This window comes from Notechis scutatus, chromosome 2 (assembly GCF_049901735.1).
Source record: "Notechis scutatus isolate UNSWTSFEM ecotype Mainland chromosome 2, rNotScu1.2, whole genome shotgun sequence".
Classification (NCBI taxonomy): Eukaryota; Metazoa; Chordata; class Lepidosauria; order Squamata; family Elapidae; genus Notechis; species Notechis scutatus.
The window spans coordinates 253,866,961-253,894,837 of NC_142010.1; the positions used below are offsets into that span (position 1 = coordinate 253,866,961).

General features: G+C 43.4%; 1 protein-coding gene across 3 annotated transcripts; it reads right to left on the reverse strand.

The window, feature by feature from the left end:
* Positions 1-27,866, reverse strand: POLI (DNA polymerase iota). Of its 3 annotated transcripts, none has more exons than XM_026666348.2 (10): positions 27,422-27,866; positions 25,031-25,156; positions 20,619-20,783; positions 12,599-12,751; positions 9,765-10,001; positions 8,207-8,385; positions 6,674-6,765; positions 5,320-5,453; positions 3,189-3,391; positions 1-868 (listed from the first exon to the last, which is right to left on the reverse strand). In XM_026666348.2, exons 1-10 carry the CDS (start codon positions 27,531-27,533, stop codon positions 194-196), a joined length of 2,076 nt encoding a protein of 691 aa, XP_026522133.2. In that variant the 5' UTR covers positions 27,534-27,866; the 3' UTR covers positions 1-193. The 3 variants fall into 3 exon arrangements, with proteins under 3 accessions (XP_026522133.2, XP_087814761.1, XP_087814760.1); XM_087958635.1 differs by having other exon boundaries at positions 27,349-27,576; XM_087958634.1 differs by lacking the exon at positions 12,599-12,751 and having other exon boundaries at positions 27,422-27,623.
* Positions 27,867-27,877: the final 11 nt, after the last annotated feature.

A 27,877-nucleotide genomic window follows, 5' to 3' on the forward strand; every position in this document is an offset into this window, starting at 1 on the left:
TTGTACAGGAGGTCTGTTTTATTTGCAAATATGTACACATACGGACTTTGCTTTCCCACCCTGATACGTTTACAATATATTTGCAGTGACAGTTGTCAAATTTCCAAGCCCTAAACACACCTTTTCTTGAAGAAAGGCTCTATCTCCAGATACATAATTCATCTGCAAGCTTAGTCTCTCCACCAAATTGTAGTCATCTTGGTTTGAAATAGCGTAGTAAACTATTTGACCCTGGAGAGGACGCCTGTCCTTTCTTGGTTCCTTTAAGTGTCACAACTTTGCTGACATGCATTTTGGAAGCACACTTTTGACTCTTCCATTCGGTTAGCAGTTCTTCCTGCATCTCTGCAGGCAGCTCAGAAAAAGTTTTGGGATCCACAGAAGGAGGAAGGGCCACTTTTGATCCTTGGCTTGAATGATTTGGGGAAGAACCTTCTCCATGGGGATTTTGCCTTTCCACTGGTGGTTCTTCATTTGTGGGTGCAATGCCAGAAAACGCCAGAGTTCTAGTACTTTGACCAAGGTCTCCAGAATGTAGGGAAATAGAGCTTATTTTCGTTTTTGGATGGCATGGTGATTTTTCCCCTAGTTCAGATCTTCCTTGGCTCCACAAAGTCTCTGTGGAATCTCTAACCTTTTGGCTAGAGAATATTTCCTCCTTAATGTCACTTGGAAGCTGGTTGAACACATCGTAATCTATTCCAGCAGGAAGTAGTGGACTTGGGCATTGAAGATCATTTGCTTTTGGCAGACAAGGAGTATGGACCTGAGATTGGACACATCTTGTGTTTCTCTCTCCTGATAAAACATCACTGTCTTCCCCTTGACGTTCCATCCTTGTATTTTCTGAGTTTCTGTCTTCTGTTGTCTACATAGCAAATGAGAACTCTTTTAAACTACATGCAAAAGAGAATAATTCTACAATCATATCATCATCTCCTTTTAACAAACCCATAATCCCTTGCAGGGTGAAATCTGTGCAACTGAATGGAGCTCAGTGTTTACTGGCCGGATGCTCTTCCTGTTGCCAATGCGGAGTTATATTCAGCAAATATATTCTCAGTGTGCCAAGAGAAATATTTGCCTCTACCTAGGATTGAACTCACAGCCTCCTGATTATGAGATGAGAGCTCCACATCTGGGCTACCGCGCCACTTGTTGTTCTACAATCATATATGCATGATAAATTGTGGGTCCCTCTCATAGTATCTGTATGTTTGAATATATGTATTCAAATATTCTTGTAATATTTAACGCATATTAATCGAAAAGTGGGAAGGAGCAGACATGGACACCTATAAAACTGTCATGGACTAGGAGCAAACCAATTCATCCACCTCAGTTAATTCTAGGTGGAGACAGACAAACAAGCCTGATAATCGATATTTTTAATTCTCCACCATCTAAATTGGCTAAAATGTACCCAAATATATCCCCTATATGTTGGAAGTGTAACAAGGAAAATAGAACGTATTATCATCTATGGTGGAATTGTAAGAAAGCCCAAATGTTCTGGCAGAAAATCTAGAAACGGTTAGAAGAGATGTGTGAAATTAAAGTAGAATATAGACCTAAATCTTTCTTGTTGGGAATTAATGTGGGAAAATACGACAAAGATATAATATATTTAATAATCCATGTAATCACGGCTGAGAGATTGGTTTATGCCCAAAAATGGAAATGTAAAGGAACTCTAGGTGAAATAGAAATAATTAGGAAAATTATTTCTGCGCAGAAATGGATAAATTGACACAAGAATTAAAAAATAAGGATGATTCTGATTACTACAAAATATGGGAAAAGTTTTATAACTTGTGTGGAAGCTAGGAAAGATCAAAAATATAAACAAGGATTAATATTTATGTATATATTATATACTATGTATATAAAATGTAAAGATGTATTATTCTTTATATGAATTAGCGATGTAAGACAACTAGGTGTGTCAGGACGATTGTACCATGTCCATTGTTTTTAAATGTCTTTTGTGTGTGTGTGTGTGTGTGTGTGTGTTCAATAAAAAATTTTTAAAAGATATTTTTAATTCAGTTTATCCAATTATTCCATAATGACCTCTCGTGATAGCTGTCACCTTTGGCAACCTTCTGGTGATTAAAATCAATGGGGAACCCAGATTCACTTAATGAGCACATTGCTAACTTAACAACACCAGTGATTCACTTAATTACTCAATTGCGGTCGTTGAGCACTAGCTGTGGTAAAAAAACGAGGAACAAAAGATGGCAAGAACTGGGCAACACGAACACAGCAAAATTACTCAGTAGGAGCTCCAATCATGGTTGCCAAGGGCTTGGGTGTACAAGGCCCTCAGCCACACCAGCAGGATGGAGGCCATTTTGGCCTCTGGGGAACCTCATTCCTCAGAGGGAGGCTCTGTAATATCTACAGTAACCTTTGTGTCAGTGTTCCAGGTTATCCACCCACTGAAAGCAGAACTCTGAGGCAGGTAGATTCCTCAAAGAACAATTTATTGGGTACATTATATTGGCACAACTGGTGAAAACCGACACTGAAAGTTCCTGCAGTTTTCACCTAATTAAAGAATGACAGTGGCCCCTTCCCCCCAGATCATCAGTCACACTGGCCAATAGAGGTGCTGGAGGGTTGCTTGGTTACTCCACTCCTCCTTAGCCACCTGTTGGAATGACGTTGGTTCCCACAAGGAAACTTTTTATTTTGATGTCAAAGCCGAGCTATCTAACTTTCCCCCTCCCTTTCTTCCCCTCTGCCTTGTGGCATGAAGCCCCAAAGATGGCATCAGCTTCAGAGTTGACGCTTTGATTTACAAACACAGTTGGGACCAGAATTTCTATTACTAAGCAAGATGGGGGTTAAATGAATCATGCCTGAGTTTATTACCTCTTTGGCCATGAGAGTTCACCCAGCTGTTAAGTATATCTGGTTTCCTCATTGACTTGGCTTGTCAGAAGCCAACTGAGAAGATTGCATATAATGATCACATTATCCTGAGCCACTGCAACCGCTGTAAATAACACGCTAGTTGCCGAGTGCCTGATATTTGATCCTGTGACCACGAGCATGCTGCAACAGTCATAAGTTTGAGGACCTGTTGTAAGTCACAATTTTCAGTGTTGTAACTCTGAACCATACTAAACGAATGGCTTCAAATCAAGGGTTCTATGTACATTAAGAAGTGTAGAACTTACGTGAAAAACTTTGTTGGAGCTTAAAGAAGGTGACGACTGACTCAAATAAAATTGAATAGACTCCTTGGACAAAGCTGGTGGGTCCTTAAGATTGGAAAAGCAGATGTTCAGTAAGGTCAGGTGAAATGGAACCTCAACATTGATCATCTTTCGAAACAGTTTCATAAGAATGGAAACGAGGTCAGCCTTTACACTCGTGTCCTCTGGAAATAAATAAAAATTCATGTAATCAGACTCTTATTCAAGAAGACAAGCATACACACACACAGAGAGAGACACATTATATACACACAGACACAGACAGACAAACAGACACAGACACATGCAGAAATAGGTGGGATTTTTAGGCATGGTTAAAATGACCAAGAAAGAAGAACATTTGGAGCTCAGGGTTGAAATGAGTGCCCTCTGAACTTGATTGCTTTCTTGCTAGTGCACTGTTGATGTTACCTAGTTTGGGTAATGCAACGTCTAACCTCAGAGACCACCAAGGATCCCTCATTAAAAGGCAAGAAATAGCTGGGACATCAACACTGTGAAATCAGTAAAGACTCCAACCTGCAAGAATAGCCCTGGGAAGATGATGAGTAACAATGAATGCCTTTGAGTAGTGATTATTTCCAAGCTCCAAATAACTGGGAATTTGCTGGCACCTGACAAACTGAATTCTTGTTCTCCAAGCTTAAGGAGCTTAAAAAATCGACATTCCCAAGCAGGCTGATCTAGTTTCTATGAAAGAAAGTGTTCAGGTTGGCTGGGATTGAAAAGACGGAGGTTGAAGGATCTCCATGGACAAAGAGACAGTGAACTTGAGAGGAAAGAGGCTAACAGACAGAGGCAAGGAAAACAATGAGAATTTGGGACAAGACTGTAAAATAAAGCAATGGACTTTCTGAACTAGCACATTACTCTGTCTTGGAGCACCAGCTGAAGATCTGGGGTGATGCACAAATGAGTAACATGGACATCTGCTTCAAATGAAGACTTGTTCAATGGGCAACCTACAACCCATTAGATATGATGGAACTACAATTCCCAGAATTCCAAGACAGTAGAGTCTTAGCAATGTTGGGAGTTGCAATCCTAAAACATTTGAAAGGGGTCAGTTACAAAAGTTGATATATGTAGTCTAGTGCTGCATGTTATGTGAATGAGAAAGAGTGCTGCTATTTTTGGCAGAATGCTAAGGAGAAAAAAGAAGAAAGAAAGGACAATTTTTCATGGCAATTCAGTTTTGTTTATGGGACATCCTGAATCACTGTATGCTGTAAAATACATCATCTGAGTAATAAAACTTTCAAACTCAATTGTTTGCCACCTTTGTTGCCATGTCCTATCAGTTGTTGTCTAAAAGGAATCCTTTATTTTATTTTTGGCTTAGAATGACATACAGAAGAAAAGACTTAAGGATGCGTGGTGCTGCTGCAAAAAAGCGCAGGAGTATTGGCTTAGGACGGGGAAGTGGCTGGAGGAAATGTTGGGTTTTAAAGTAGATCAGAATTCTACCAGAATTCTTTCTATTATGAATTATGTCAAAAAATATAAGAAAGATGAATTTTATTTGATTATACACATTATTATTGCAGCAAGGATAACATTTGCCCAGAACTAGAAAGAGAGTTATACCAAGTGAAGAAGAAGTAATAAACAAAATCTTACTATAGACAAGTTAACTCTAGAAATGAAAAACAAAGATGAATCGGCATACTACGCAATTTGGGATAAGTTCTATCATTGGTGGGAGCAGAGAGGAAAGTCTTAAGTTGGAAAAGAGTTGTTGAAAGGGTAAATGATTGAATGAGATGAAAAGAAGACGAATGATGTTAGAAATGTATTATATGAATGAACAAATGTATATATGTATACAGTTGAATAATTGTTTATAGGAATGTATGTATGTATGTATGTATGTATGTATGTATGTATGTATGTATATATATATGCGATATTGACCCAAAATCACGTCAAACCGACTTCACCATGTTCAATTTTTTCAATTGTTTTGTTTAATAAAATGTTTAAAAATATTTTTTTTTAAAGAGAGTGGGGAAAAAAAGCAATATACTCTCTTCATAAACTGTCTTGGACATCAAGTCAAAGGAGGAAATTAAGGCCCAGGAGATACAATTACCTGAACCGATCCTCTTGACCAAGTGAGATGGAACTGGACATTGACGGCTCTCCCGATTAAACCATTTATTGGTAGCAGAATACTGGCGGATGGTTAATCTGATGGTATGGGGCTTCCTGCCATCTTTGTACAACCTGTTGAAAACACGGAGCCATCAACAACCAACGTGTCCACATTTCAGTCTGGCCTGGCTCAAGAAACAGAGAAGTATTCCCTCCCCATCTATGTCAAGCATTAATGCCAATTGGCAATTCACCAACAAGTATAACCTCTTAAATGAACAATTTGTAGAACAAAGGGAGCAGTAAGGAAGTTCATTAGATTGTAGAGCGGTGAATGAGCTGTGGTGGCGCAAGGATTAGAATGCAGCATCGCAGGTTAACTCTGTTCACATGGCCAGGCGCTTTGATTCTTTCGATCCTGACCAGCTCAAAGGTTGATTCAGCCTTCCATCTTTTTCAAGTTTGGTAAAATGAGGACCCAGATTGGTGGGGGCAATATGCTGACTCTGCTTAGAGCAGGGGTGTCAAACTGGATTTCTTCAAGGGCTGGATTAGCGTTGTAGTTTTCCTCCGTGGGCCAGCAGAGGGGGGGAGGATGGGAAGCGGGGGTGGGGAGTGGAGAGAAAATGGGACAGATGTTTCTTGCAGCACTCTGCCAGCCAAAACTTCACGAGCCAGATTTAAGCACTCTATTGGCCAGGGCCAGCCTGTGGGCCTTGAGCTTGACACCCCTGGCTTAGAGAGTGCTGTAAAGCACTGCGATGCGGTATGTAAGTCTAAGTGCTGTTGCTATTGCTTAATTCTGGCTTCCTTGAACTAATTAATATATGCTGGGTGTAATTCTCTGCTATTGTGGTCTGTGCCATAGCTCAAGAAATATGGGGGGAAACCAGGGGTGAAATTCAATCATCTCTGCCCAGATCGGGAGAGGTGGTAGGGATAATTTGAATCAGTAAAAAAATCACCTCTGGTTGCTATTGCTATTATACTAAACCACGCCCACAGAGCCGGTAGGGAAAAAAATTTGAATTTCACCCGAGGGAAACCCAGCCCCCCAGAACAGAAGTTTACATTGTTTTAAGGATTTGCAGGTGATCCTTTCTCATGTTCCTGCCAGGCCAACTGAGGTGAAGGATTACTACCCCACCAGAAGGAACCACTGGTGAGGAAAGTGTGTAAATCTGAAGCATTTAGTATGCAAATAACTAAAAAAAGGAACTGAATATTTACTTGTGATCTCATTGTACCACTGTTTCACCCGTTCTGTATATTCACACATACACAACGCAGCCCCCAGTTTCAAAACCTTGCTCAGACCCCAAATATTGTGGAACTATTTGAGTTAAAATCACCTGTCTAGAAGATTAGTGAGCAATTCTTCAATTTTCTTCTTAACTTCTGGTTCAGAAGAGCACTTTTTAAAGGAGTCCTCATCACTGAGTGACTGTAGTATAGTGTTTAAAAATAAAACAATGAATATAATAATTTAGATCCGTAAATGCACAAGTCACATACACAGCAGACATTCGTGTATTTGTAAATTCAGTTGATTTTTCTGACACCAATATTTCCTTTTCAAGAATTCAGAAGTACCATGCAATAAAATTATATTACAGTATTTCAAACAGTGAATTGGATTCATCAAACACATTTTTTTTTCTGATTAATCCTCTATTCTTATTAAAATACAGATAAGATACTGTTGGGAGAAATATCCTTCTAGGTTCAGTTCCAAGTGGGGAAAAAGACACTGAAAACATGGAGGCTGTTTGGAAGGTTTAATATCAGGACCAAATGGCTTGGAGCTCCAGAGTGAAAAGGAAGAGATCAATAAAAAGGGCTGAGGTGCTGAGAGTGGCTGGGTTTTATACCCTCTGTTGGGATTTGAATTGGAGCTTGTATTCTGATTGGTTGTCAGACCCCCATGGGGTCATGCAGGGGCAACTCTGTAGGCTGTCCTGAGTTCCAGGCTTGGTTGGGCCTTGCTGGACGATTTATGCCCTTAAAAGGGCTTTTGGCAATTGCTATAGCTTTACCTGCAGATCTTTGTTATGTAAAATATTCTGGCCCAGGCCTTAATGGCCCACCCATTAACAAAGGTGGGGGTGAGTTTATGCTTCTGAGGTGAGTTTATGCTTCTCTTTTTAGAGGAAATATTCTGCCTTTTTAATATTTCCTAGGCTATTTCAATTTTCTAGGCGAGAGGGTGGGTGGTAACAATACAATACTTATTGTTCTAATGAGAAGGAGATGTAGGGGGAAGGATCGATGTATTTCAAAAAATTGATTGGTTTTATGCTAATCTTGGTTTATTCAATAAATCATAACTGCCTTTCCAGCATACTAGGTCATATATCAAGGCACATCAGCCAGTCTTTAAAAACATGAATGGAAGTTTCAATTTTTTAAAAATACTTATGCATTGTTAAAAACTATGGCTTATAAACCCACAACAGCTTTGTTCATGCAACCACTAAGCCCAAACTAAACAAACCACAATTGTTTAGTCCAATATGTGGGCATGTAGGATCTCTTCCTGAGAAATGCAATTGTCCATTCAATTATTTATTTGATTTGTCAATCGCTTGCAAAATAATAGGTATAAGTATAAACATGAGTAAGAATACAGAAAATAGGTATGATTAAATGGGGACAATAGGACAGGGACGGGAGGCACGATGGTGCACTTATGCACGCCCAACATTTCTCAAGATAGTTGTCCAGACGCATGGGACCACCAATTCTCTGAAGTCTGATTTATACAATCCTGGTCTTTGCTGAGTGAGAAATCAAGAAGCTACAGTATATAGTCTTCACATCTGGAAAACCCCAGTTTGCCTAGAATTAGGGCAATTCTTGTCTCCAGATACAGTTTTCAGTTGTACCTGAGGAGCTCCTGAGGGGATGACTGGAGAATGGTCTTCTCCCCAACTGAGCTTTTGGATGAGATGTGCAGCTGGAATTCCCAGTTCTTTTTCCAGAATCTCAACTGAACAGTCTTGGAGATCTTGCACAGTGCAGAGCCCAAGATTCAGGAGGCGCTTTGCTGTTTTAAAGCCAATCCCTGCACGAGAAAAGAGAGTTTGCTATAGCAGCTTTCCAGACGAATCATTCTCACGCGCCCTAAAATGAAGTTCATATAGAACTGGAAGGCGCCTGCTCTCGTTTCACCTATCTGCATGTATCAAAGCCAAAACAAGTTTATTTGTTTCCTCATCTTACTTGGTATGTTCCTTTTTTATTATAATATCTTTATTAGGTTTTAATAGCAATAGCGCTTAGACTTATATACCGCTTTACAGTGCTTTTACAGCCCTCTCTAAGTGGTTTTACAGAGTCAGCCTATTGCCCCCAACAATCTGGGTCCTCATTTTACCAACCTCGGAAGGATGGAAGGCTGAGTCAATCTTGAGGCTGGTGAGAATCGAATTGCTGGCAGTCAGCAGAATTAGCCTGCAATACTGCATTCTAACCACTGTGCTACCATGGCTCAATGGCTTTCATGCCTAAAGTGGGACTTAAGACACTGTACATTAAAATACCAACTAACACAAAGGGGAAAGGGAGTGACAAAACAAGTTAACAAAATACATCAAACAAATGTAACAAAAGTGACCTCCAACTTTCTTTTAGCACAGAGATATTAACAATACAATCACATCTAAGTTTAAAGAAATCACACCAATCCATATTAAAACGGGCATATTTGTTAAGAGTTTGTAGCAATCCAACCAGTGCACAAGTAAATAATTCAGCAGGATTCATTTATAGAAGAAACTTCTTTACACACAATAATATACCATATGATGCATGTATACAATACCCATGCAGCAAAAGTCAGAACCAGAAGAATCCAGAAGTCATAATCACAGAAGCAATATAAACAAAGAAGCAAAGATCCAACTGTTATATATACAGCCCAATTATTCTAAGCCATGTCTAGGCTCCAAGCCATCTGACATGGCTCACAACAGGAGCTGTTTTTTAGTCATCAAACAGTCCCCATTGGCTGACCTGTTACGTGTCTATTCCAATTCACGAACTCTCATACACTGACAACATTAAAGTCCGGTATTCATTAAATGTTCTTATCTTAATTTCATCTAGAACAGGGGTGTTAAACTCAATTTAATTGAGGGCCACATCAGATCTGTAGTTGACCTTGGCAGCTATGGCCAACTAAGTGTGTGTGGCTGTCTGATTGGGCGTGGTTAACTGGGTGGGCGTGGCCATCTTTCCTTTATGCATTGAGTAGACCAGGATGGCCTCGCAGGCCAGATCCAACCACATTGCAGGTTGGATTCAGCCCGTGGGCCTTGAGTTTGACACCCCTGATCTACAAGATAGTAACACATCAAATGTAAATAAGCCTACGTTGAAAAAAAGCTACAATATTTCTCAAGCCAAGCCCAACCTTATCTTCCAAACTCAAGGTCAACTCACCTGGTATTTTCCTTAGGTGATTGAGGCTGGCCATCAGGTTCTGCCGGTTCTCAGGCAAAAGAATTGTTTGCTGATTTGGTTTAAAGGTCCCAGAGACCAGCTTGGAGAGGACTTTATTGGTGGCCACTCCTGCGCAGCCCGTGAGCCCAAGCCTGCTGCACATGGCACCTCTCATCTCCTCTGCAATTTGAGATCCCATAGCTAGGCTCCTGTGCATCGGGTCATGGAAATCAACAGCTGTGTAGGAAAGAGGACGGGGGGACGAAATCTTAAGACAGTGGTGGCTAACCTTTTTCGGCTCCCGTGCCGATGATTGCGCACATGCCCATTTGTGCATGCTCGCATGCTAGCACCCAGAAGGCAATACGTGCTACCCCCCATGCCTTCTGCACATGCGCATGTGACCCCCCTCACACGCCATGCATCTGGCGTGACTCCCTCCTCGTGTGCTGTGCATCTTTGAGCATGCACGTGCAATTTCCCCCTCGCACATCACACATCTGCACATGTGCGTGTGTCTCCCGCGCACCCGGCCTCCACCCCCTGCATATGCACACCAGATACCCGACAATCAGCTGTTGGGCGGTGGCGCTCGCATGCATGCACAGTGGGGCTCTTCCGGGCGACCTCTCGTAAGCCGGGTGAAATGGCTCTGCGTGCCACTTCCGGCATCTGTGGCATAGGATCACCAACACAGTCTTAAGAGATCACCTGGCAGATTTATTCTTACCAATAAAGGAGAATATTTGTAGTTCAGCGTTGAAATGAGGATCATGAGTCAGTTGCCAAATATCTGTACAAGTAGTCCTCCACTTACATCCCCAATTGTTAAGTAAATTGCATCCAGCTTCCCCCACTGACTTTCTGTTAGCGTTCCAGATAATCTCAACTCCCACCAATAACTCCGAGACTGACATCTTCTCAGAGGTTCCGTTTAGAAGAATAGTAAACTGGCACATCTGGGAAATCCCAAATCTGAAAGTTCTGGGTTTCCCTCCAATAAGTAAAATATTACAAATCCACCCCCTGTACTCCCTCATTGCATCACATGCCCCAATCACCACCTGTCCCAACTTGAGATGTTCCCTCAACCACTCCTCAGCCAGGTGCAGAAATAACATGACTTTGACTTAGAAGAAGAATGCTATTATGTCTAACCACATTTTGAATTGGCATCCTTCAGTCACAAGAGACTATGGTATCGTGCTATGAAACCGGTAACTGCCACTTCCCATTTTGTTTCAATGCTGCATGCAAAGCTAATTTAATATTGAGGACAAACTGTTACCCAAGCAGCAGATTCCCCCATCTCCATGTCACTGGAATAGTCTAATGGAAGGCAGAGCCGATACGATTAGTTCCAGCCGCGTCGCAGGAGTTACCAGAACGTGATTGTACACAGTCACGAACTGCTTCTGGGACTCCAGCTCCGGATTTTGACTCCTGAAGCCTTTTCCAATCATAGATATAGCCACAAGGCTTATACTTTCCTTGCTGGAAGACAGCAGGGAAGGTTGCAGGTGGTGATCACATGACCCTAAGGATGCTGCAATTGTTATAAATATAGGTCGGTTGCCAAGGGCAACCAAAGTTTCATCACTTGACTTTGGTGATGCTGCAGTGGTCATAAGTGCAAGGACCCATCATAAGTCATTTTTGCGGGGTCATTGTAACTTTGAATGGTTTCTAAATGTGGTTGTAAGTCAAGCACTATCTGTATACAGGTAGTCCTTGACTTACAACTACAATTGAGCCCAATGTTTCTGTTGTTAAGTGAGTTTTGTCCCATTTTAAGATGCCTTAGTGGTGAAGAGTATCACTGCAGTTGATAAGTTAATAACCCGGTTGTTAAGTGAATTCCCCATTGACTCTGCTTGTCAGAAGGTCGCAAAAGTCAATCACATGATCTTGGAATACAGCAACAGTCATAGATATGAACCAGTTGCCGAGTGTCTGAATTTGATCACATGACCCTGGGAATGCTGCAAGGGTCATAAGTGTGAGAAATGGTCATAAGTTGCTTTTTTCAGTGCCATTGTAACCTTGAACGGTCACTAAAGGAACTGTTGTAAGCCGAGGACTACCTGTATGTCGAGCTTGAATGTCATTCTATACTGGAAATGTGCTTTCTGTTATCAACCTAGCATTATTGTGGGATCTGGTGTGCAAATATGATACTGTGTTTACGTCATGCCCCTATTGGAGACTGACTCCGAGGGAGAGGAGGAACAGCCAACAGGGAGTGGAAGTGTGGCTCCAGAGGTTGTGGAGGAGGCTGGGGAAGGGCAAAGTCTGGCTGGGCAGTCAGAGGAAGTCCAAGGCCCATCCCCTCTCCATCCTAGGACACACAGGGAGGAGAAGATAAGGGAGAGACATGAATGGTGTGGTCTACAGGGGAGGAAAGGGCCTTGATTCTCTTCATGGGCTGCAGCTGTGAGAACTAGTTAAAAGGCCGGACATGCGTATGGGCCAGTGCTGGAAACAAAGCGTGGAAATATCTCTAGTCTGTCATTCCTCCCTGACTTTGGCGTCCTTCCCAGTTTGTGTTGCGATATCTGTGGACGTCTTCAAGCCCTTACCTTGCCTGGTTCCCTTAATTGCTTCAGTGTGGTTTGTGTTGTTTTTACTCTTTATAATTTATTGGCATTTTTAGTTTAAATGACATTTCTTCCTTTTTGTAACTGCTTGCGGGGGAGTTTTTTTTGTCTCCAGTCAAGGATATTTGGAGCTTGGAAGCAAAGTGAAGGAATAAAAGGGGCTTCACCTGTTTTTGTGACTGTGTTTATTTTGTATCCCACCCTGGGTCATCACAGGTTTTTTAAAAAAGTACTTACTCTGATTATTATATACATGACCAGAAACAGAGATGTTAGGAAGGCTTGCTTTTTTCCACTCTGTCAGTCTCCTTTCGACCAGTTCAGTGATGTCCACAAAATTTTCATCAAATCCCAGTCTTTCTACCAGTGGAGTAAATGTTTTTAACAATTCTGTAAAATGTTTTAAAAAAAAAGATGATAATCTCTCTATATAAAAGCAAAATACCACTCACATATCATCACAAAATCCCCAGAACCATAAAGCCTAAAAGCTTGAAATTTGGCATGTATGTTCCTCTTGGCTTCTAGGTACTCTCTATGAAAGGATTTTTCGAAATGACCACCAGAGCATTAATATTTCCTATATTATTATTAACACGCTCTGATGCTAAGGAGTTCTACTCCCCCTCCCCACCTGAAAAGAAATCTGTTCCAAATGCAAAACACAAGCAGAGGAGAGGAGTTTCTATTTCCGTTTTAGTTTCACAGCAGCAACCAGCTTTAGTACAGAACAGTTGAGCTAAGCCACGCCCAGGCTCTTTACTGTCTCCTTTTTGCTCACACAGCAAATACTTTTTCAGTTTCCATGTTTCAGTTTCCAAAGAGCCCTCAACTCACACACACTGACAGGATGCTAGCCAGATGAATACTGATGGATGCTGGAAGGCAGAGGCACACTTTCCCCCCCTTATTTTTCTCCCCAAAAACTAAGCCAGATCACATAGTTTTGTAGTGAACATGGGTATAGAGCTAGTTGTTACTATGTAGCACTGGGTTAAGAGAGTTGATCACCACATTATAAAAAAGATGTTGAGACTCTAGAAAAAGTGCAGAGAAGAGCAACCAGGATGATTAGGGGACTGGAGGCTGAACCATACAACAAACGGTTGCAGGAACTGGGCTTGGCTAGTCTAGAGAAGAGAAGGACCAGGGGAGACATGATAGCAGTCTTCCAATATTTGAGGGGCTGCCACAGAGAGGAAGGGGTCAAGCTATTTTCTAAAGCACCCGAAGGCCAGACAAGGAATAATGGATGGAAACGGAACAAGGAGAGATTCAACCTGGAAATAAGGAGAAACTTTCTGACAGTGAGAACAATCAACCAATGGAACAGAAGTTGCCCTCGGAAGTTGTGGGAGCGCCATCAGTTGAGATTTTCAAGAAGAGATTGGACTGCCATTTGTCAGAAATGGTGTAGGGTCTCCCGCTTGGGCGGGGGGTTGGACTAGATGACCTACAAGGTCCCTTCCAACTCTGATTATCTGTTATCTGAGTTTTAAATATAGTTTAAAATGTCCATATTTTTCTTCCAATTAAATATAGAAATTGTGCAACAAAGTTATTAAATATATTTTAAAAAACCACATTTTAATAAACAAAGGCTATTAAAGGGCTACAATTGGTTTGAATTCACACAATACAGGCTACTGGTTATAAACTGAAGGCTATGAATTCACATATACCCTGAACTCTCACCCAAGCAAACCATATTCTAGTTTAGCATTGTACAAAGTATTATATGCTACCAAACTATTTAATATGCTGAGCCATAAACATATATAGGAGGCATGATTAACTAAATGTACAGGTAGTCCTTGACTTACAACAGCTCATTTAGTGACCGTTCAAAGTTACAAGGGCAATTTAAAAAGTGACTTATGGCCTTTTTTCAGTGAAGACCTTTGCAGCGTTCCCATGATCACGTGATCAAAATTCAGATGTGGGCCACTGGCTCATATTTATGACGGTTGCAGTGTCCCAAGGTCACATGATCATCTTCCAATCTATTTTTTTTAAAAAAAAATACAAATCTGTTATATTAGTTAGTTTCGATTCAGGGCTTGTCCCAATATTCAGGAGCCAAAAGATGCTCAGATGCTTGCTAGAGGCATCTATTGGATACACTGCATGAGATGTTGGCCCTTTAAGAACTGGAACCCTCCAGCATACCATTGAGGCAAATCAATCCACAATGTCTTCTGTCATGCTGCAGTTGAAATCTGATTCCGAGGGGGAGGTGAAACAGTTGACAGGGAGTGGGAATGTGGCTACGGTGGCTGTGGAGGAAACTGGGGAAGGGCACAGGCCAGCTGGGCATTCAGAGGAAGACCCAGGCCACACCCTCTTCATCCTATGGCACACAGGGAGGAATGGATAAGGGAGCAACTTGGTTTGTGGGGGAGGAAAGGGCCCTGATCCCCTTCATGGGCTGCAGCTGGGAAGACAGTTTAAAAGGGAAAACTACGCATGGCAAAGTTGCTGGAAGCAAAGAGTGCATTATCTTTGTTGAAGCTTATCTGGGTTTTGGCATCCTCCCAACTGTATGTGCCTCGTTATCTTTTGGAAGTCTGCAAGTTATTATCCTGGTCTGTCATGTTAATTACTTCAGCGTGATTTGTGTTGGGTTTTTTTTATTTCTACTTTATCTGTATTTTGCATTCAGACTGCATTTCTTCCCTTTGTAGACTGTTTTTGGAAGAGTTTGATCTCCCGCCGAGGATAATCGGACATTGGGGGCCAAGTTGGAGGCATTAAAGAGAATTTATCTATTTTGGTGACTTTGTTATTTTTGTGCCACGTCACGGGTCATCACATCTTCCTTGCCCAGGTCTACAGAAAAGATATGCAGGGATGATCGCTTGCATCTAATGTTCAGCAATTTTTCACTGAAAATGTGATTGCATGAGGTTCAACAGTGGTTTAATGAGGTTTAGCAGGGTTCACCCCATAAAGATACAATCTGATAAATTAATCGCTAAAGTGCCTGGGAGGTCAAACTCTATAGATCTAATCATATGAGATACAGGCCAATGCCATACGGGACATTCTGGAGCATATGTAAGAGATGCTTTCTGTAAAACTGCAGTCTTGTCCTGGGACAGCTTCAGGAGATCTGAACTAAAGTCTCGTCCCATTCAGAAGAGGTCGTAGCTCAGGGGTGTCAAACACAAGGCCCTGTGGTTAGATCTGGCTCGGGGGCCATCCTGGAAAATGTAAGGGGTTGGCCCGCATCGCTTCGGCCCAATTTACCCAGTATGAAAAGGAAACATCGGGCCAGTGTGGCTTCGGCCTGGTCTACCCAGGGTGAAGAGGAAACATGCCAGCAGTTTGGGGAGTGGTATCAAGCTAGCCCTGCCCACCCAGTCAGCCTCGCCCACCCAGTGAGTGGCATCAAGTTGGCCACGCCCACCCAGTCAGCCACACCTACCTGGCCTCCCCGAGGTCAACCACAGCCCTGATGCGGCCCTCAATGGAATATGAGTTTGACAGCTCATAACTTTATTAATGTATACTCTGCACAGAACACCTCTATCTAAAAAGACTCTCTATATATTTTCAAATCAAGTGACTGGTTTGTAGGTTAGCCTGAGGTGTGAATCTAATGTGAGTCGAAAAACCTGGTTTATGGCTTAACGCAAAAGCCTTCAAACTTGGCAAGTTTAAAACTTGTGCACTTCAACTCCCACAATTCCTGAGCTAACATGACTGGAGGAGGAATTCTGGGAGTTGAAGTCCACAAGTCTTAAAGCTGTCAAGTTTGAAGACCCCTGGTTAATGACTTGGTTTACAAAATATTGATTACGTGCCATCAGGTTGTTGTCAACTCTTAGTAGCCACATACCTGTCGATAAATCTATCCTTAATCACACCCACCAAAAAACATGGACCACAAACCAGAAAGACACATTTTAATCTAGCATGGTTTTATAAAATTTGAATGGTTAGTTTTATACTTCAGTATACAGGTAGTCCTTGTCTTACACCAATTTGTTTAATGACTGTTTTAAATTACAAAGTGACTTGTGACCATTTTTCAACTTATGACCATTATAGCATCCACATGGTCAAATAAAAATTCAGATGCCTTGGCAACTGACTCATATTTACGACGGTTGCAAAGTCCTGGGGTAATGCGATCCCCTTTTGTAACTTTCTGACAAGCAAAGTCAATGGGGAAGCCAGATTCACTTAACAACTGTGGCAAAAGAGAAGTCAGACAATGGGGCAGAATTCACTTAACAACAGAAACTTTGGGCTCAAGTGAGGTCATAAGTAGAGGACTACTATATGGTGCAAATCCAGAAAACTGAGTCAAACAAATTATGGGTAAGTTAACCATAACCAGTTGTGTAAATTAGTCCAGAGTGTGTACTAACCTTTATCATTTTAGTCAATTTCCCATCTAATGGTGATTACAGAGCTTTTCACCTACAGAGATTTGCTTTAGAAATCTCTTTCTTCAAGCTCTATTTTATTTTAATAATGCATTTGAGCAAACATTTGATAAGCCCAATAAGATCCATGTTCTGACTATACAGGTTTACGATAAGCCCAATGAGATCCATGTTCTGACTATACAGGTTTACAGTGTTTTATGATGTTGCAATGTTTAACCTCTTGTTGAGTCATCCTCAACTTCATTTGTACTTTGGGAAGGCGGAGATACAATTTTCATTTTTATCTCATGCTCTCCCCTCCCCCATATATATATACAATGAACACTCAAAATTGTTGAGATGCTTGAGAAAAGATTCTTTTGCCCCCAAATAAAGGCCATTATGAGATGGCCCAGTGCCTCTTTCCTCAGTTTACATCTCATGGGCCTCTTCCTGAGAAAAATCACTTTAGTCAGGATCCCAAAATGGAAGCTGATTTCTGATTTAAGCAAATCTCATATGGAGCTTCCATCCTGAGTTTAAAAGGAACAAGCCCTGTTGAAATAGCAATAGCACTTAGACTTATATATCATTTTATAGTGCTTTACAGCCCTAAGTGGTTCTACAGAGTGAACATATTGCCCCCAACAATCTGCGGTCCTCATTTTACCCACCTCGGAAGGATGGAAGGCTGAATCAACCTTCAGCCTGGTGGGATTTGAACTGCCAAATTGCAGGCAGCCGGCAGTCAGCAGAAATGGCCTGCAGTACTGCACTCTAACCACTGCGCCACCGAGACTCAAATCAATACAAACAAGATAAGAAATATGTGCTGTGGCTCGCCAGATGCCAGTGGAGCTGGCGGCAGAATCGGACGATGAGGAGGTTGGTGAGGAACTTGGGCCAGTTCTGGAGTCAAGGGTAGGCTCTGTCGGATGCAGAGATAGAGCCAGGGCCGCCCGACATTTCCCAGCCACCGGAGAGGCAGCTGCCTTTGGAGGCTAATATGAGCGAGGAAGAACAGCTGGGGCCTGTTCCAGAAGTGCGTATGCACAGAGCTGTTAGGAGAGGGGAACAACGGAGAACAAGGAGTTGACTCGGGAAGCAAAGCACATGTGGACACTGAATGGCCCCTCCCTGGCTGGGGAATAAATAGAAGGAAAGGGGAGTGGTTGTCATAGGAGACAACAGTTCATATTTCTGAAGATTTTGGTCATTGTGTTTTGTGCCACAAAGACTACTTGCCAGAATTTAATTTGCAGCCTTTCGACTGGGAGCTCAAGGCCTTGCAATTATCGCAAGGAACTGATAAGGCCTGTACTGCAATTAACTCCTTGAAGGACTATTGCCTGGACTTTTTGGTGTCTGAATGCCATTAATTCACAAGCAGTATATAAAGAGTGGTTTTTTCATGACAAGGAGTCTATTTCTTGCTTCTGCTAAGGCTGGGCCAGAGCGATATGTCTACAAAGTTGGCCACCTCTGCTCTGAACAGATTGATCCCTTGCTGAGAAACCCAGTTGAACTTAAGGGACAATACTTCAGAACATACTTCTATGACATCATTCCTATGGTTAGGGACTTCTGTCCTCACTGTGAATTGTGTTGTGGGGTGGTGCATGAAGGGAGGCTCAGCCAATCTCATTGTACACATGTTGTGTGTACAACAGTAAAGATAATATCTGACAGTAAAGATAATACCGTGTTTCTCATATAATAAGGCCGGGTCTTATTTTTTTTGAGCCCCGAAAAAATGGCTAGGCCGTCTTTTCGGGGGTGACTTAATTCCCCCCCCTTGCATCTTCAGGTGGGTGGGTGGCAACGGCTTGGATGTTGACCTCGGGTTGGTGGGGCACTTCGCATCGGGGTCAACGCAGGCAGCACCATATCCGGGTGTGCAACAAAAGTACTTCCTAACGGCAAGCCCCCCCACCATTCCCCCCCATTTAGCATGTTTTAATATAGGCCTTAATTTGGGGGGAGGGGCTTAATTTCATTTCATGCCTATAAAACATGCTGGGACTTCCTATTGGGGGAGGCCGTATTGTTGGAGAAACAGGGTAATAATAATACACAGTAAATTCCTTCAGGGAAATCCTCAATTAGGCCTCCTGGCTTGATTACACAAAGTGTAACGAAAGTGGGAGCAGAAAGAGCAATTCCTGTAGTCTTTCCACACCTACTTCTTTCTTGATAAACCTCTGGTGAACGGTGACATCAGGCTTGGTAGAAATCTGTCAAAAATGTTTGAAGGAACAAGACCACAAGATTCGGTGTCCGTGGACTGGATTCACATGCGCTAATTCATAGTTTACCAAACCGTGTTATGAATAAGCTATACTTGTCTGGATTGGCATGATTTGTTAAATGATAATTCACGTTTACATCCTTAATGGCTAGATTCAAATATGTTAAACCACACCACAGGGTTGTTGTGTTTTTTTATTGGTTTGGATTTAATAGGGAATGTGTACTCAGCCATTGTGACTTATAAATCATGCTTTATGAGCTAGCACTAGGTAGGATTAAAATAAGGGAAGATGTAGGAATTCAGGTAGTCCTTGGCCTACAATCATTAGTGACCGTTTGAAGTTACAATAGCACTAAAAAAAAGTGACTTGTGAGCAGTCCTCACACTTATGACCATCAAAGCATCCCCAAAGTCATGTGATCCAAGGGTGGGCTTCAAAAAATTTAGGAACTGGTTCTCTGCTTGGTTGCTGGATGGACGTGACCATGGTGGATGTGGCCTAACCAGCCTCCTGCACCATGGCGGGAGGCCCATTTTTCGCCCTCTGCAGGCTCTGGAGGCTTTCCTTGAGCCTCCAGGAGGGTGAAAATGGCCTCCCTGGGCTCTGGAGGCTCTGTGGAGGCCGGAAATGGGCCCATTTCTGGCCTTCCAGAACTGTTTCCAGCCTTCCGGAACTTCCGGGAGGCCCATTTTTCACCCTCCCTGGGCTCTGGAGGCTTTCCTTGACTCTCTGGGAGGCCCATTTCCCCCCTGCCCGGGGGCCCAGTTTTCATCCTCTCTGAGCCCCTGTGTGGGCCTTGCACTTACCTGGGATCCAAAATGGGCCACATGAAGACTCCTGGGAGGGGAGGGGCAGGGTGACGAGGCCAGCCAGCCGTTGCAACTACTGGTTTGGTGAACCAGATTTAAAATGAACATACAAACTGGTAGCAGCCCTGATGTGATCACAAGTTGGGTGCATGGCAACCGGTGTGTATTTACAATAGTTGCGGTACCTTCGAGTTCACTGATTGCCATATGTGCCCTTCCCAGCTGGCTTTTGACAAGCAAAGTTAGTGGATAAAGGTGGACCCACTGAATTTAACCATTGTTATTAGTTTATGTTAAAACATACAAAAAAATTACAAAAGTAGGAAAAATAGGGAGGGGAAAAGGGAAGGGAAAAGTGTGGGAAAAAAGGGGGGGAAGAGGAAAAAAGGCATTGATTTCAGACTCCCTTTGATGCGGTAAAATAAGGCATTGACATCAAACCTCAACTTTTTTACTTTCACACAATAGTTTAAACTAGCCATTTCTATAACAACAAATCTATCCAACTGGTAAAACCCAAAATCAAAGTTTCCTCCCCCCCCCCACCTCAAGCACAAAGTCTACAAGTGGTTTCCAAGTAGACTTCGCTTAAAGACCATGCCACAAAAGTATACAAAATCAAGCATGGATGATGACTTACTTAAGAACCATATCGCTTAGTGACTGAGTTTCTGGTGCCGATTGTGGTTGTAAGTCAAGGACTACTTAGAGTCTCTAGGTGTAGAGGGCTACTTATAGTCTCTAGGTGTAGAGGGCATATTGCAACTAAACCCAAAAAAAAACATTTTCCAGAGTTCCAAGGATCAAATCAAAGCAGTACCTGTAACCCTGTAAGAGAATTCCCTGTATTTAGTCAGATCTTCTCCATTAACTAGTATCAGATCCGGACACTTTTCTTTCGCTTCTTTCACACCCATGAGTTTTTTCACACCAAGATTCCTGGCTTCATAATTGCAGGTGACTACCAGGTATTTCTGCTGCACACCTAGGTACAAACACAGCAGTTAAGAATAACAGGTGGCTTCATGCCAAATACTTTTCCATAGTTCTTACGTATCACAGTACGTATCACAGTAGATCCTGTTACATATACCATTGAGAGTCTGATTTTTCCCATTTCTGTGCCAAAGGATGAATATATAATCAAAGACTGCCCTGGCCAAATGCTGATTAGTACAATTAAGAAGTTCTAGGACAGGGGTGTCAAATTCAATTTCATTGAGGGCTGCATCAGGGTTGTGTTTGACCTTGGGGAGGGGGCATAGCCCGGGGGTATGGCCAGCTCAATGTCAGGGCTCCGGCAGTTACCCCCATTTAAATCATGAGCCTCGAGCTGAACTTCCAAAACTTAAAGAAGATTTATTAGGAGTAAATATGCCGGCACTGCCTGGGTATAGCCAACTCTGAGACACATCATTCATTGTCACCCTTGACACTGGTTATCCCCCACCCTCTGGGTACATCATAATACATATTCCTCAATAGGACACATCCATAGCCAAGAGTCATCAATCATACTCTCCAGTTAGAATTTTGCATGGCAGAAACTTCGGTCACCTAGAAACTATCTTTGAAAACATTTATGGCAGGGGTCCCCAACCACCGGGCCGCGGACCGGTACCGGTCCGTGGAGCACTCTGTACCGGGCCGCAAAGAAAAAAAAATAAAAAAATGGCGGCTTTCTTCACCTTCGGTGAATGCTGCTGAGATCAGGGATCAAGGACACAAATGAAAGAAGGGGAGGGAGGAAGCAACCAAAGCCTGTCCTGCTCTCCGGCTCAGCGGCTTCGGTTTCCTCCCGCCTCGTTCCTCTCTCAGTCGCTCTCTCGCTCCTCCACCAGCCCAGGAAGAAACTGCTTCAAAGGAGCTGGCAGGGTGGATTTTCCTGTCGGTGCAGCTCCCCCGAAGCGCCCGTTCATCCCCACCCCGCCGCCAATCAATCCAGGTTCAATCCAGTGCTCCGTTCTGCCTGCCTGCCTGCCTTCGTTTGTTTCGAGCAGCTTCGGCTGAGAATAATAACTATTCGCCTATTTTTATCAGCTGAAGCTGCTCCGAAACAACCAGAAACACAGGCAGGCAGGCAGGCAGAACGGAGCACTGGATTGAACCGCGCGTGGGCGGGCAGGGTGGGGGTGAACGGGCGCTTCGGAGGAGCTGCGGCGACAGGAAAAGCCACCCCCCGGCTTCTTTGAAGCAGTTTCTTCCTGGGCTGGATGTTAGAGGTCCATCGTAGCTCTGAATGATCCCTAAACAAGGACTACAGGAGCTTCCTAGGGAAAACACACTGACTAAATGCTCCTCATTCAATTCCTGTTTTCACCAAACAGAGATAAGAGAAACATCTGCATGAAATTTTGTAGCTACACAGCTGGGCAAGAGCTAGAACTAGAGAGACTGCAGTCAGGTGTCTTTAATGCTAGTTGTAGGGTAAACATAAAGTTTTGGGAATGGAAAATAGAATCCCCCCCGGTCCTTGAAAAAGTGTTTCTGCTTGAAACTGGTCCCTGGTACAAAAAAGGTTGGGGACCACTGATTTATGGAATGCAAGCTGCCCACTGCTCCCCCCTCCCTTTCTGTTGGCAGCTCTAAAAAGACCATAGAAATATTTTATGAGTTGACACTCAACATCACTCATGTTGGGGGCACCTGTGGTGGCCCTGGTGGGGCTGGGGGGATCCATCTGCTGCCCTCTGTCAGCAAAAATGGAATCCGGGATGGCTGCGTGTGGCCCTCCTGAGCTGTTGTGGTTAGCTGGCAGCAGGTGCGGATGGTGGAGCAGAGCGAGGACTCGGATGAGGGGCCGGGACCATGGACTGCTGCCTTCAGGGATTGTGGGAGCTGGCAGCAGTGATGAGGAGGTTCCCGAGGAGCCTGTGCCAAGTGCACGTGAGCGCAGGATGATTCGTAGAAGAGAACAGCTGGAGCAGCACAGGCGACTCGGGAGTATTCTCCCTCCAGGGAATATAAGCCTGGTTTCAAAAGGTTTTTTCCTTTGCAAAAGGCAAAAACGCTCTAAGGACCCAGCATTGTGTGTAGAGACTCCGGCTTATCTGGAGAATTCTGTCAAGGCTTTTCTGGTTGGACTAATTGGCTGCAAGCCATCTTTTATCTACAAAGAAGTTATTTGTAGATTAAAGCTGTGAAGGTTTGAGTTGCTGCGTTTGTTTGAGATTTTCTTGCGGATAACAGGGTTGGGACAGAACACGAGCTCCGTTTTCACTGTCAGAGGCACCACGGGTGGGTCCTTTGCTATTTCCAGTGTGTCCCCCCCACATGGGCCAGATCTAAGCACCCTGCGGGTTGCATTCGGCCCACGGGCCTTGAGTTTGACATCCCTGTTCTAGATCACTGATTGTTTACGCAGCGAGAAAAACTGCAGGTATTTAGGGTATAAAAAATTTCTAAACAACTATTGTATCTTGCAGGCAACATGTACACTTAGCCTCCTAACTAAGCACTTCTAAATAAAAAAAAACCCTCATAACGTTACACTACTTAGCTTGTGTACAAGTGCATGGACTGCTGTCAGTAGGTCTATTGGAGGTCTCTATTTGCCTTTGAGTCATCTTCATTCCCAACAAGCTCATTCAATTTTCTTGCAAGATTTTCACAAATGGTTTGTTACAATCTTCTTACTGGGGCTGAGAAGGTGTGATTTCCTGAGCTAAAGTAGTGTTTCCCGTCTACTCCAATGCCTTAATCGCTATACCAACCTTTTTAAAATTCCCTTTTTATGACCCTGAAATTGATTTGGGGTAGAGTCCAGACAACTGGATGGAGGAGCTGAGCATTTACTGGCTGGATGCCCTTCCTGATGTCAACATGGGAGTTCGCAGCAGATTTTTTTCCTTTGCACCCTGGGAGAGAAACATCTGCCACACCCTTGGATTGAATTCTCAACATTCCGAGTGGGAGGTGGGTGTTTTCACCATTAGGCCACCATGCCGCTCAACCGGGCACTCAAATAGCGGGGATAGAAAACATTTGTATCATTTCAAGCCTGAAACAGACTATTCTCAGTGTTGAGAAGCAGTCCCACACTGAAGTGGGCAATCTGGCTCTGATAGCTGTCCAGGATTGAAACTGAAAACACACAGAGTTTCACTTTGATTGAATTTCAGAACTGAATCTCTTTTCTGAATCAGACTGAAAACTCGGCGCTTTTTTCTCAAAATGGTTTGAAGCATCTGAGTACAGGTTGACCTGGTTTTCTGAATTCAGTTGACATTTCAAATCAAGTGACTGAGTTGCATTATATACAACATACTCTATTATGTGTTAACCAGATTTTTACTAAATAAGCAACAATGGACCGCACACTAAATCCTAGACCTAGACTGTTGACTGGGTCATATATGAAGCCAGAACCAAATAAACCACATTATGGATTAGCACGCTGTGTGAATCCTGCCCTAATGATTAACTCAGCTGTCATGCCCTTGTCAGATTCTGAATCCGAGACGAACAGCTGACAGGGAGTGGGAATTTGGCTCCATTGGCTGTGGGAGGAAACTGGGGAAGGGCAAAGTCGGCTGGGCAAAGCAGAAGAGAGGCAGAACAAGGGAGAGGAAGTTCAGAGGAAGACCCAGGTCCACCCCTCTTCATCCTAGGTATGCAGGGAGGAACAGAGAAGAGAGCAACGTGGGTTGTGTGGCTTATGGGGGAGCAAAGGGTCCTGATTCCCTTCATTAGCTGCAGCTGGGAACACAGTGTATAAAGAAGGAAGTTGCGTGCAGCAAGTTGTTGGGAGCAAATGTGGGTTTATCTTGTGTTGACTTTGGTTATCTGTGTTCCTGGCACCTTCCCAACCGTGTTGAGTTATTGCTGTGCCTTCACGTCTGGAATTCTTGCTCCTGCTCTGCCAGACTAATTACCTCATTTGGCCTTGATTGGACTTGTAGATTTTGTTGACCACATTTTGGACTTGATTCTCTGCAGCCAAAGGCTGTTCCTGGGAGAGTTTTTCTCCAGCCAGAAGGTAACCAGGACATTGGGGGCAAAGTTGGAGCTAATAAAGGGACACCTACTGATTATCTGGCTGTGTTTCCTTTGTGCCATGCTTTGGGTCATCACATCAGCCAACAAGAACTGCTAAACAAGAACAACACTGCTATCTTGATTATGACAGAAAACAAAATATATTTTTGCTTGTTTCCTCATAAGAAGTTCAGGCATAGAGACTCTACAACATTTCCTACGGAATAGCATTCCCCACCAACATTCTGAAATTACCTAAAGGTTTGCTTCTTAATTCAGGATTGCAGATCATTTCTACCTGGGCATAAAAACAGTCCAAATCCAGATGCACAATGATTCGGTTCCAAGCATTTCCTTTCGGCACGGTTTGGCCATGATAACCTGCAAACAAATTTGACATTCAGAAAAAAAAAGCCTGTTTCATATTACCTCTTAAGTCTCCAGCCTCTTTAACACATCACTCAGCATAGCCACAATCACTTCTGTTTGGGCCTTTCAAATCAGGATGCTGAATTTTGGACTGCTTTAACAGCAATACATTATTGGTTAAATTAAATCCTACATTGCTTTAATGTCTATTCGTAGTTTTCAGTTTAAAACACCACTCCATAGTTCATATGTGATTTTCTTTCTATCAACTTCAAGCATCCTAAGGATCTTCCCATCTCATATGCAAGTTTGTAAATAGAGTTGGCTGGTCTATGGCCCAGTTGTTAAGATATTCCCTCAACACTGTTCAACTCTTACAAAGTCTGCATTACCATTACTGTTAATCTTCTCATCACTCCTTATCACCCATCCCCTCCCACTTGTGACTGTATGACTGTAACTCTGTCGCTTGTACCCTTACGATTTATATTGACTGTTTCCTACCATGATTTGATTGTTTATTGTACCCTTTGACTATCATTAAGTGTTGTACCTGATGATTCTTGACGAATGTATCTTTTCTTTTATGTATACAGAGAATATTTGCACCAAGACAAATTCCTTGTGTGTCCAATCACACTTGGCCAATAAAGAATTCTATTCTATATTGTTCAATGACAAACTCGCAGCCCACGGGCTGGATGCATCATGCACTGGCCATGCCCAGCCCCATTTTAGTGAAGGGGGAAGTTGCGATATGTCAAGTCCACAATATGACGACATGAGTTTAACACCCCTGTTCAATGACAATTGATCCCAGCAACTGGGTTATTTGAACAAACCAGCCTGGTAAACAAGCTCTGTGTGAATACAAACAGTTACAAACACTTTTTTTTTTTTTTTTTTGCATCTGGAGGGAAATATTACTCCTTTCCACGGAAGTGCAGGCTTCAGCCTGTAGAATAATTTCAATCTCTGCATTTCTACAGCACAAGGAATTACAATGAAGCCAACTACATTTTGGACAAGAGTACAGTGCAAACCTAGCCATGGCCACTAGTGTCTATTTCAAAGTGTTGAGTGGATGCAGAAAGCTGATTAAATGTCAATCACACATTAGTAAAAACAACACTTAGCATCTCTCCTGCTCTTTCCCAGGAGAGGGCAAAATTCCAAGAAGCATCCTGGTTTGTTTTCCCATTTGGGCAAGTGGGGAACTCTATTGCTGTCCTTTTCCTAACTCTGACCTTGAAGATGCCTCCTGAAAAATCCTCCCCCCTTTTTTTTCCAAAAAGAAAATCTTCCATCACCTCCAATGCACTATTGATATCAACTACAAAATTGGGAGGCACAGAGACAAGATTATTTTCATTTATTTATTCTGAATTTCTACCTCACCCTGAACTATAAACTACTTGGCCTAGACTCACATAACCTACTAGGTAAAATTTTGGCTAGATTGGGGCCCCAGTACCTCTCTCTCTCTCCCCCCATCTCCCTCCCTCTCTATCTCCCTATCTGTCTCCCTATCTCTCTCTCTCCCCATCTCCCTATTTCTCTATCTCTCTCCCTATCTCTTTATCTCCCCTCTCTCTCTATCTCCCGATCTATCTCCCTATCTCTCTATCCCCTATCTCTCTCTATCTCCCTATCTCTTTCTCTCTCTCTCTCTCCCTCTCCCTACCTCTATCTCCTATCTGTCTCCCTATCTCTCTCTCTCCCCATCTCCCTATTTCTCTATCTCTCTCCCTATCTCTTTATCTCCCCCTCTATCTCCTTCCCTATCTCTCTCCCTATCTCCCTCCCTCCCTATGTATCTCCCTCTCTCTCGCTATCTATCTCCCCACCTCCCCATCTCTCTCTCCCTCCCCCTCTCCCTCCTCTCTCCCCATCTCCCTCCCTTTCTATCTCCCTCCCTCTCTATCTCCCTCTCTGTCTCCCTATCTCTCTCTCCTCATCTCCCTATTTCTCTATCTCTCTCTCAATCTCTTTATCTCCCCTCTCTCTCCCTATCTCTATCTCCCTATCTCTCTACCTCCCTATGTATCTCCCTTCTCTCTCCCCCTCTTGCTATCTATCTCCCCATCTCTCTCTCTCCCTCCCCCTCTCCTCCTCCTCCTCTCTCTCTCTCTCTCTCTCTCGTACTTATTCGTACTTAAACCCCCAAGGCCAGCCCGGTCTTAGCTCCCCTGCTATTGCCCTACTCCTAGTCCACAGGGCCAAGGCTGCCTTAGATCCCGCGGCAGTCGGTGGAAGGAAGATTTCCTAGGACTTTACGCGAGACTCCTTCGACGGCCCCAGGGGGATCTCTCTGGAGTCCGCTGCTGGGTCCCGGCAAGAGCCACTCGGCCTCAGTCTCCTCCCCTTCTTCGCCTTCCGAGTCCTCCATTTTCGCGCGGCGTTTGCGCAACGCCGGCGGTTCAGGGCAGACCAGCCAACGCGCTCCGCCTCTGTCCGGAGCCCGAACTCAGACGCCCAGCCTTTGGAAGGAGGAGTTTTAAGAGGAGAGCCGTCCAATCATCCTTCTGTTCTCTCCGCCTCGCACCAATGAGAATGCGGGGACCGGTCCCGGATCGCTCGGCCGGCCTAGCTTAAGACCCTTGAACTTCTTTCTTTGAAGCCTGCGACTCACTCTCGGCACGTTCACCAGCGACTAGTTAGGATCGTCTTAGCCCTCTGGTCGTGCGAACTCAGCCCTTAGGGTTAGTTACGGGTTCAGAGTGTCCCAGGAGC

Coding starts and splice junctions, on each gene's coding strand:
- POLI (XM_026666348.2), bottom strand. CDS start 27,533: ATGGAGGACTCGGAAGGCGAAGAAGGGGAGGAGACTGAGGCCGAGTGG. Junction 12,752..20,618: donor ATTCTCTTACAGGGTTACAG/GTACTGCTTTGA, acceptor AACATTTTACAG/AATTGTTAAAAACATTTACT. Junction 869..3,188: donor GCTCCAACAAAGTTTTTCAC/GTAAGTTCTACA, acceptor TTTGCTATGTAG/ACAACAGAAGACAGAAACTC.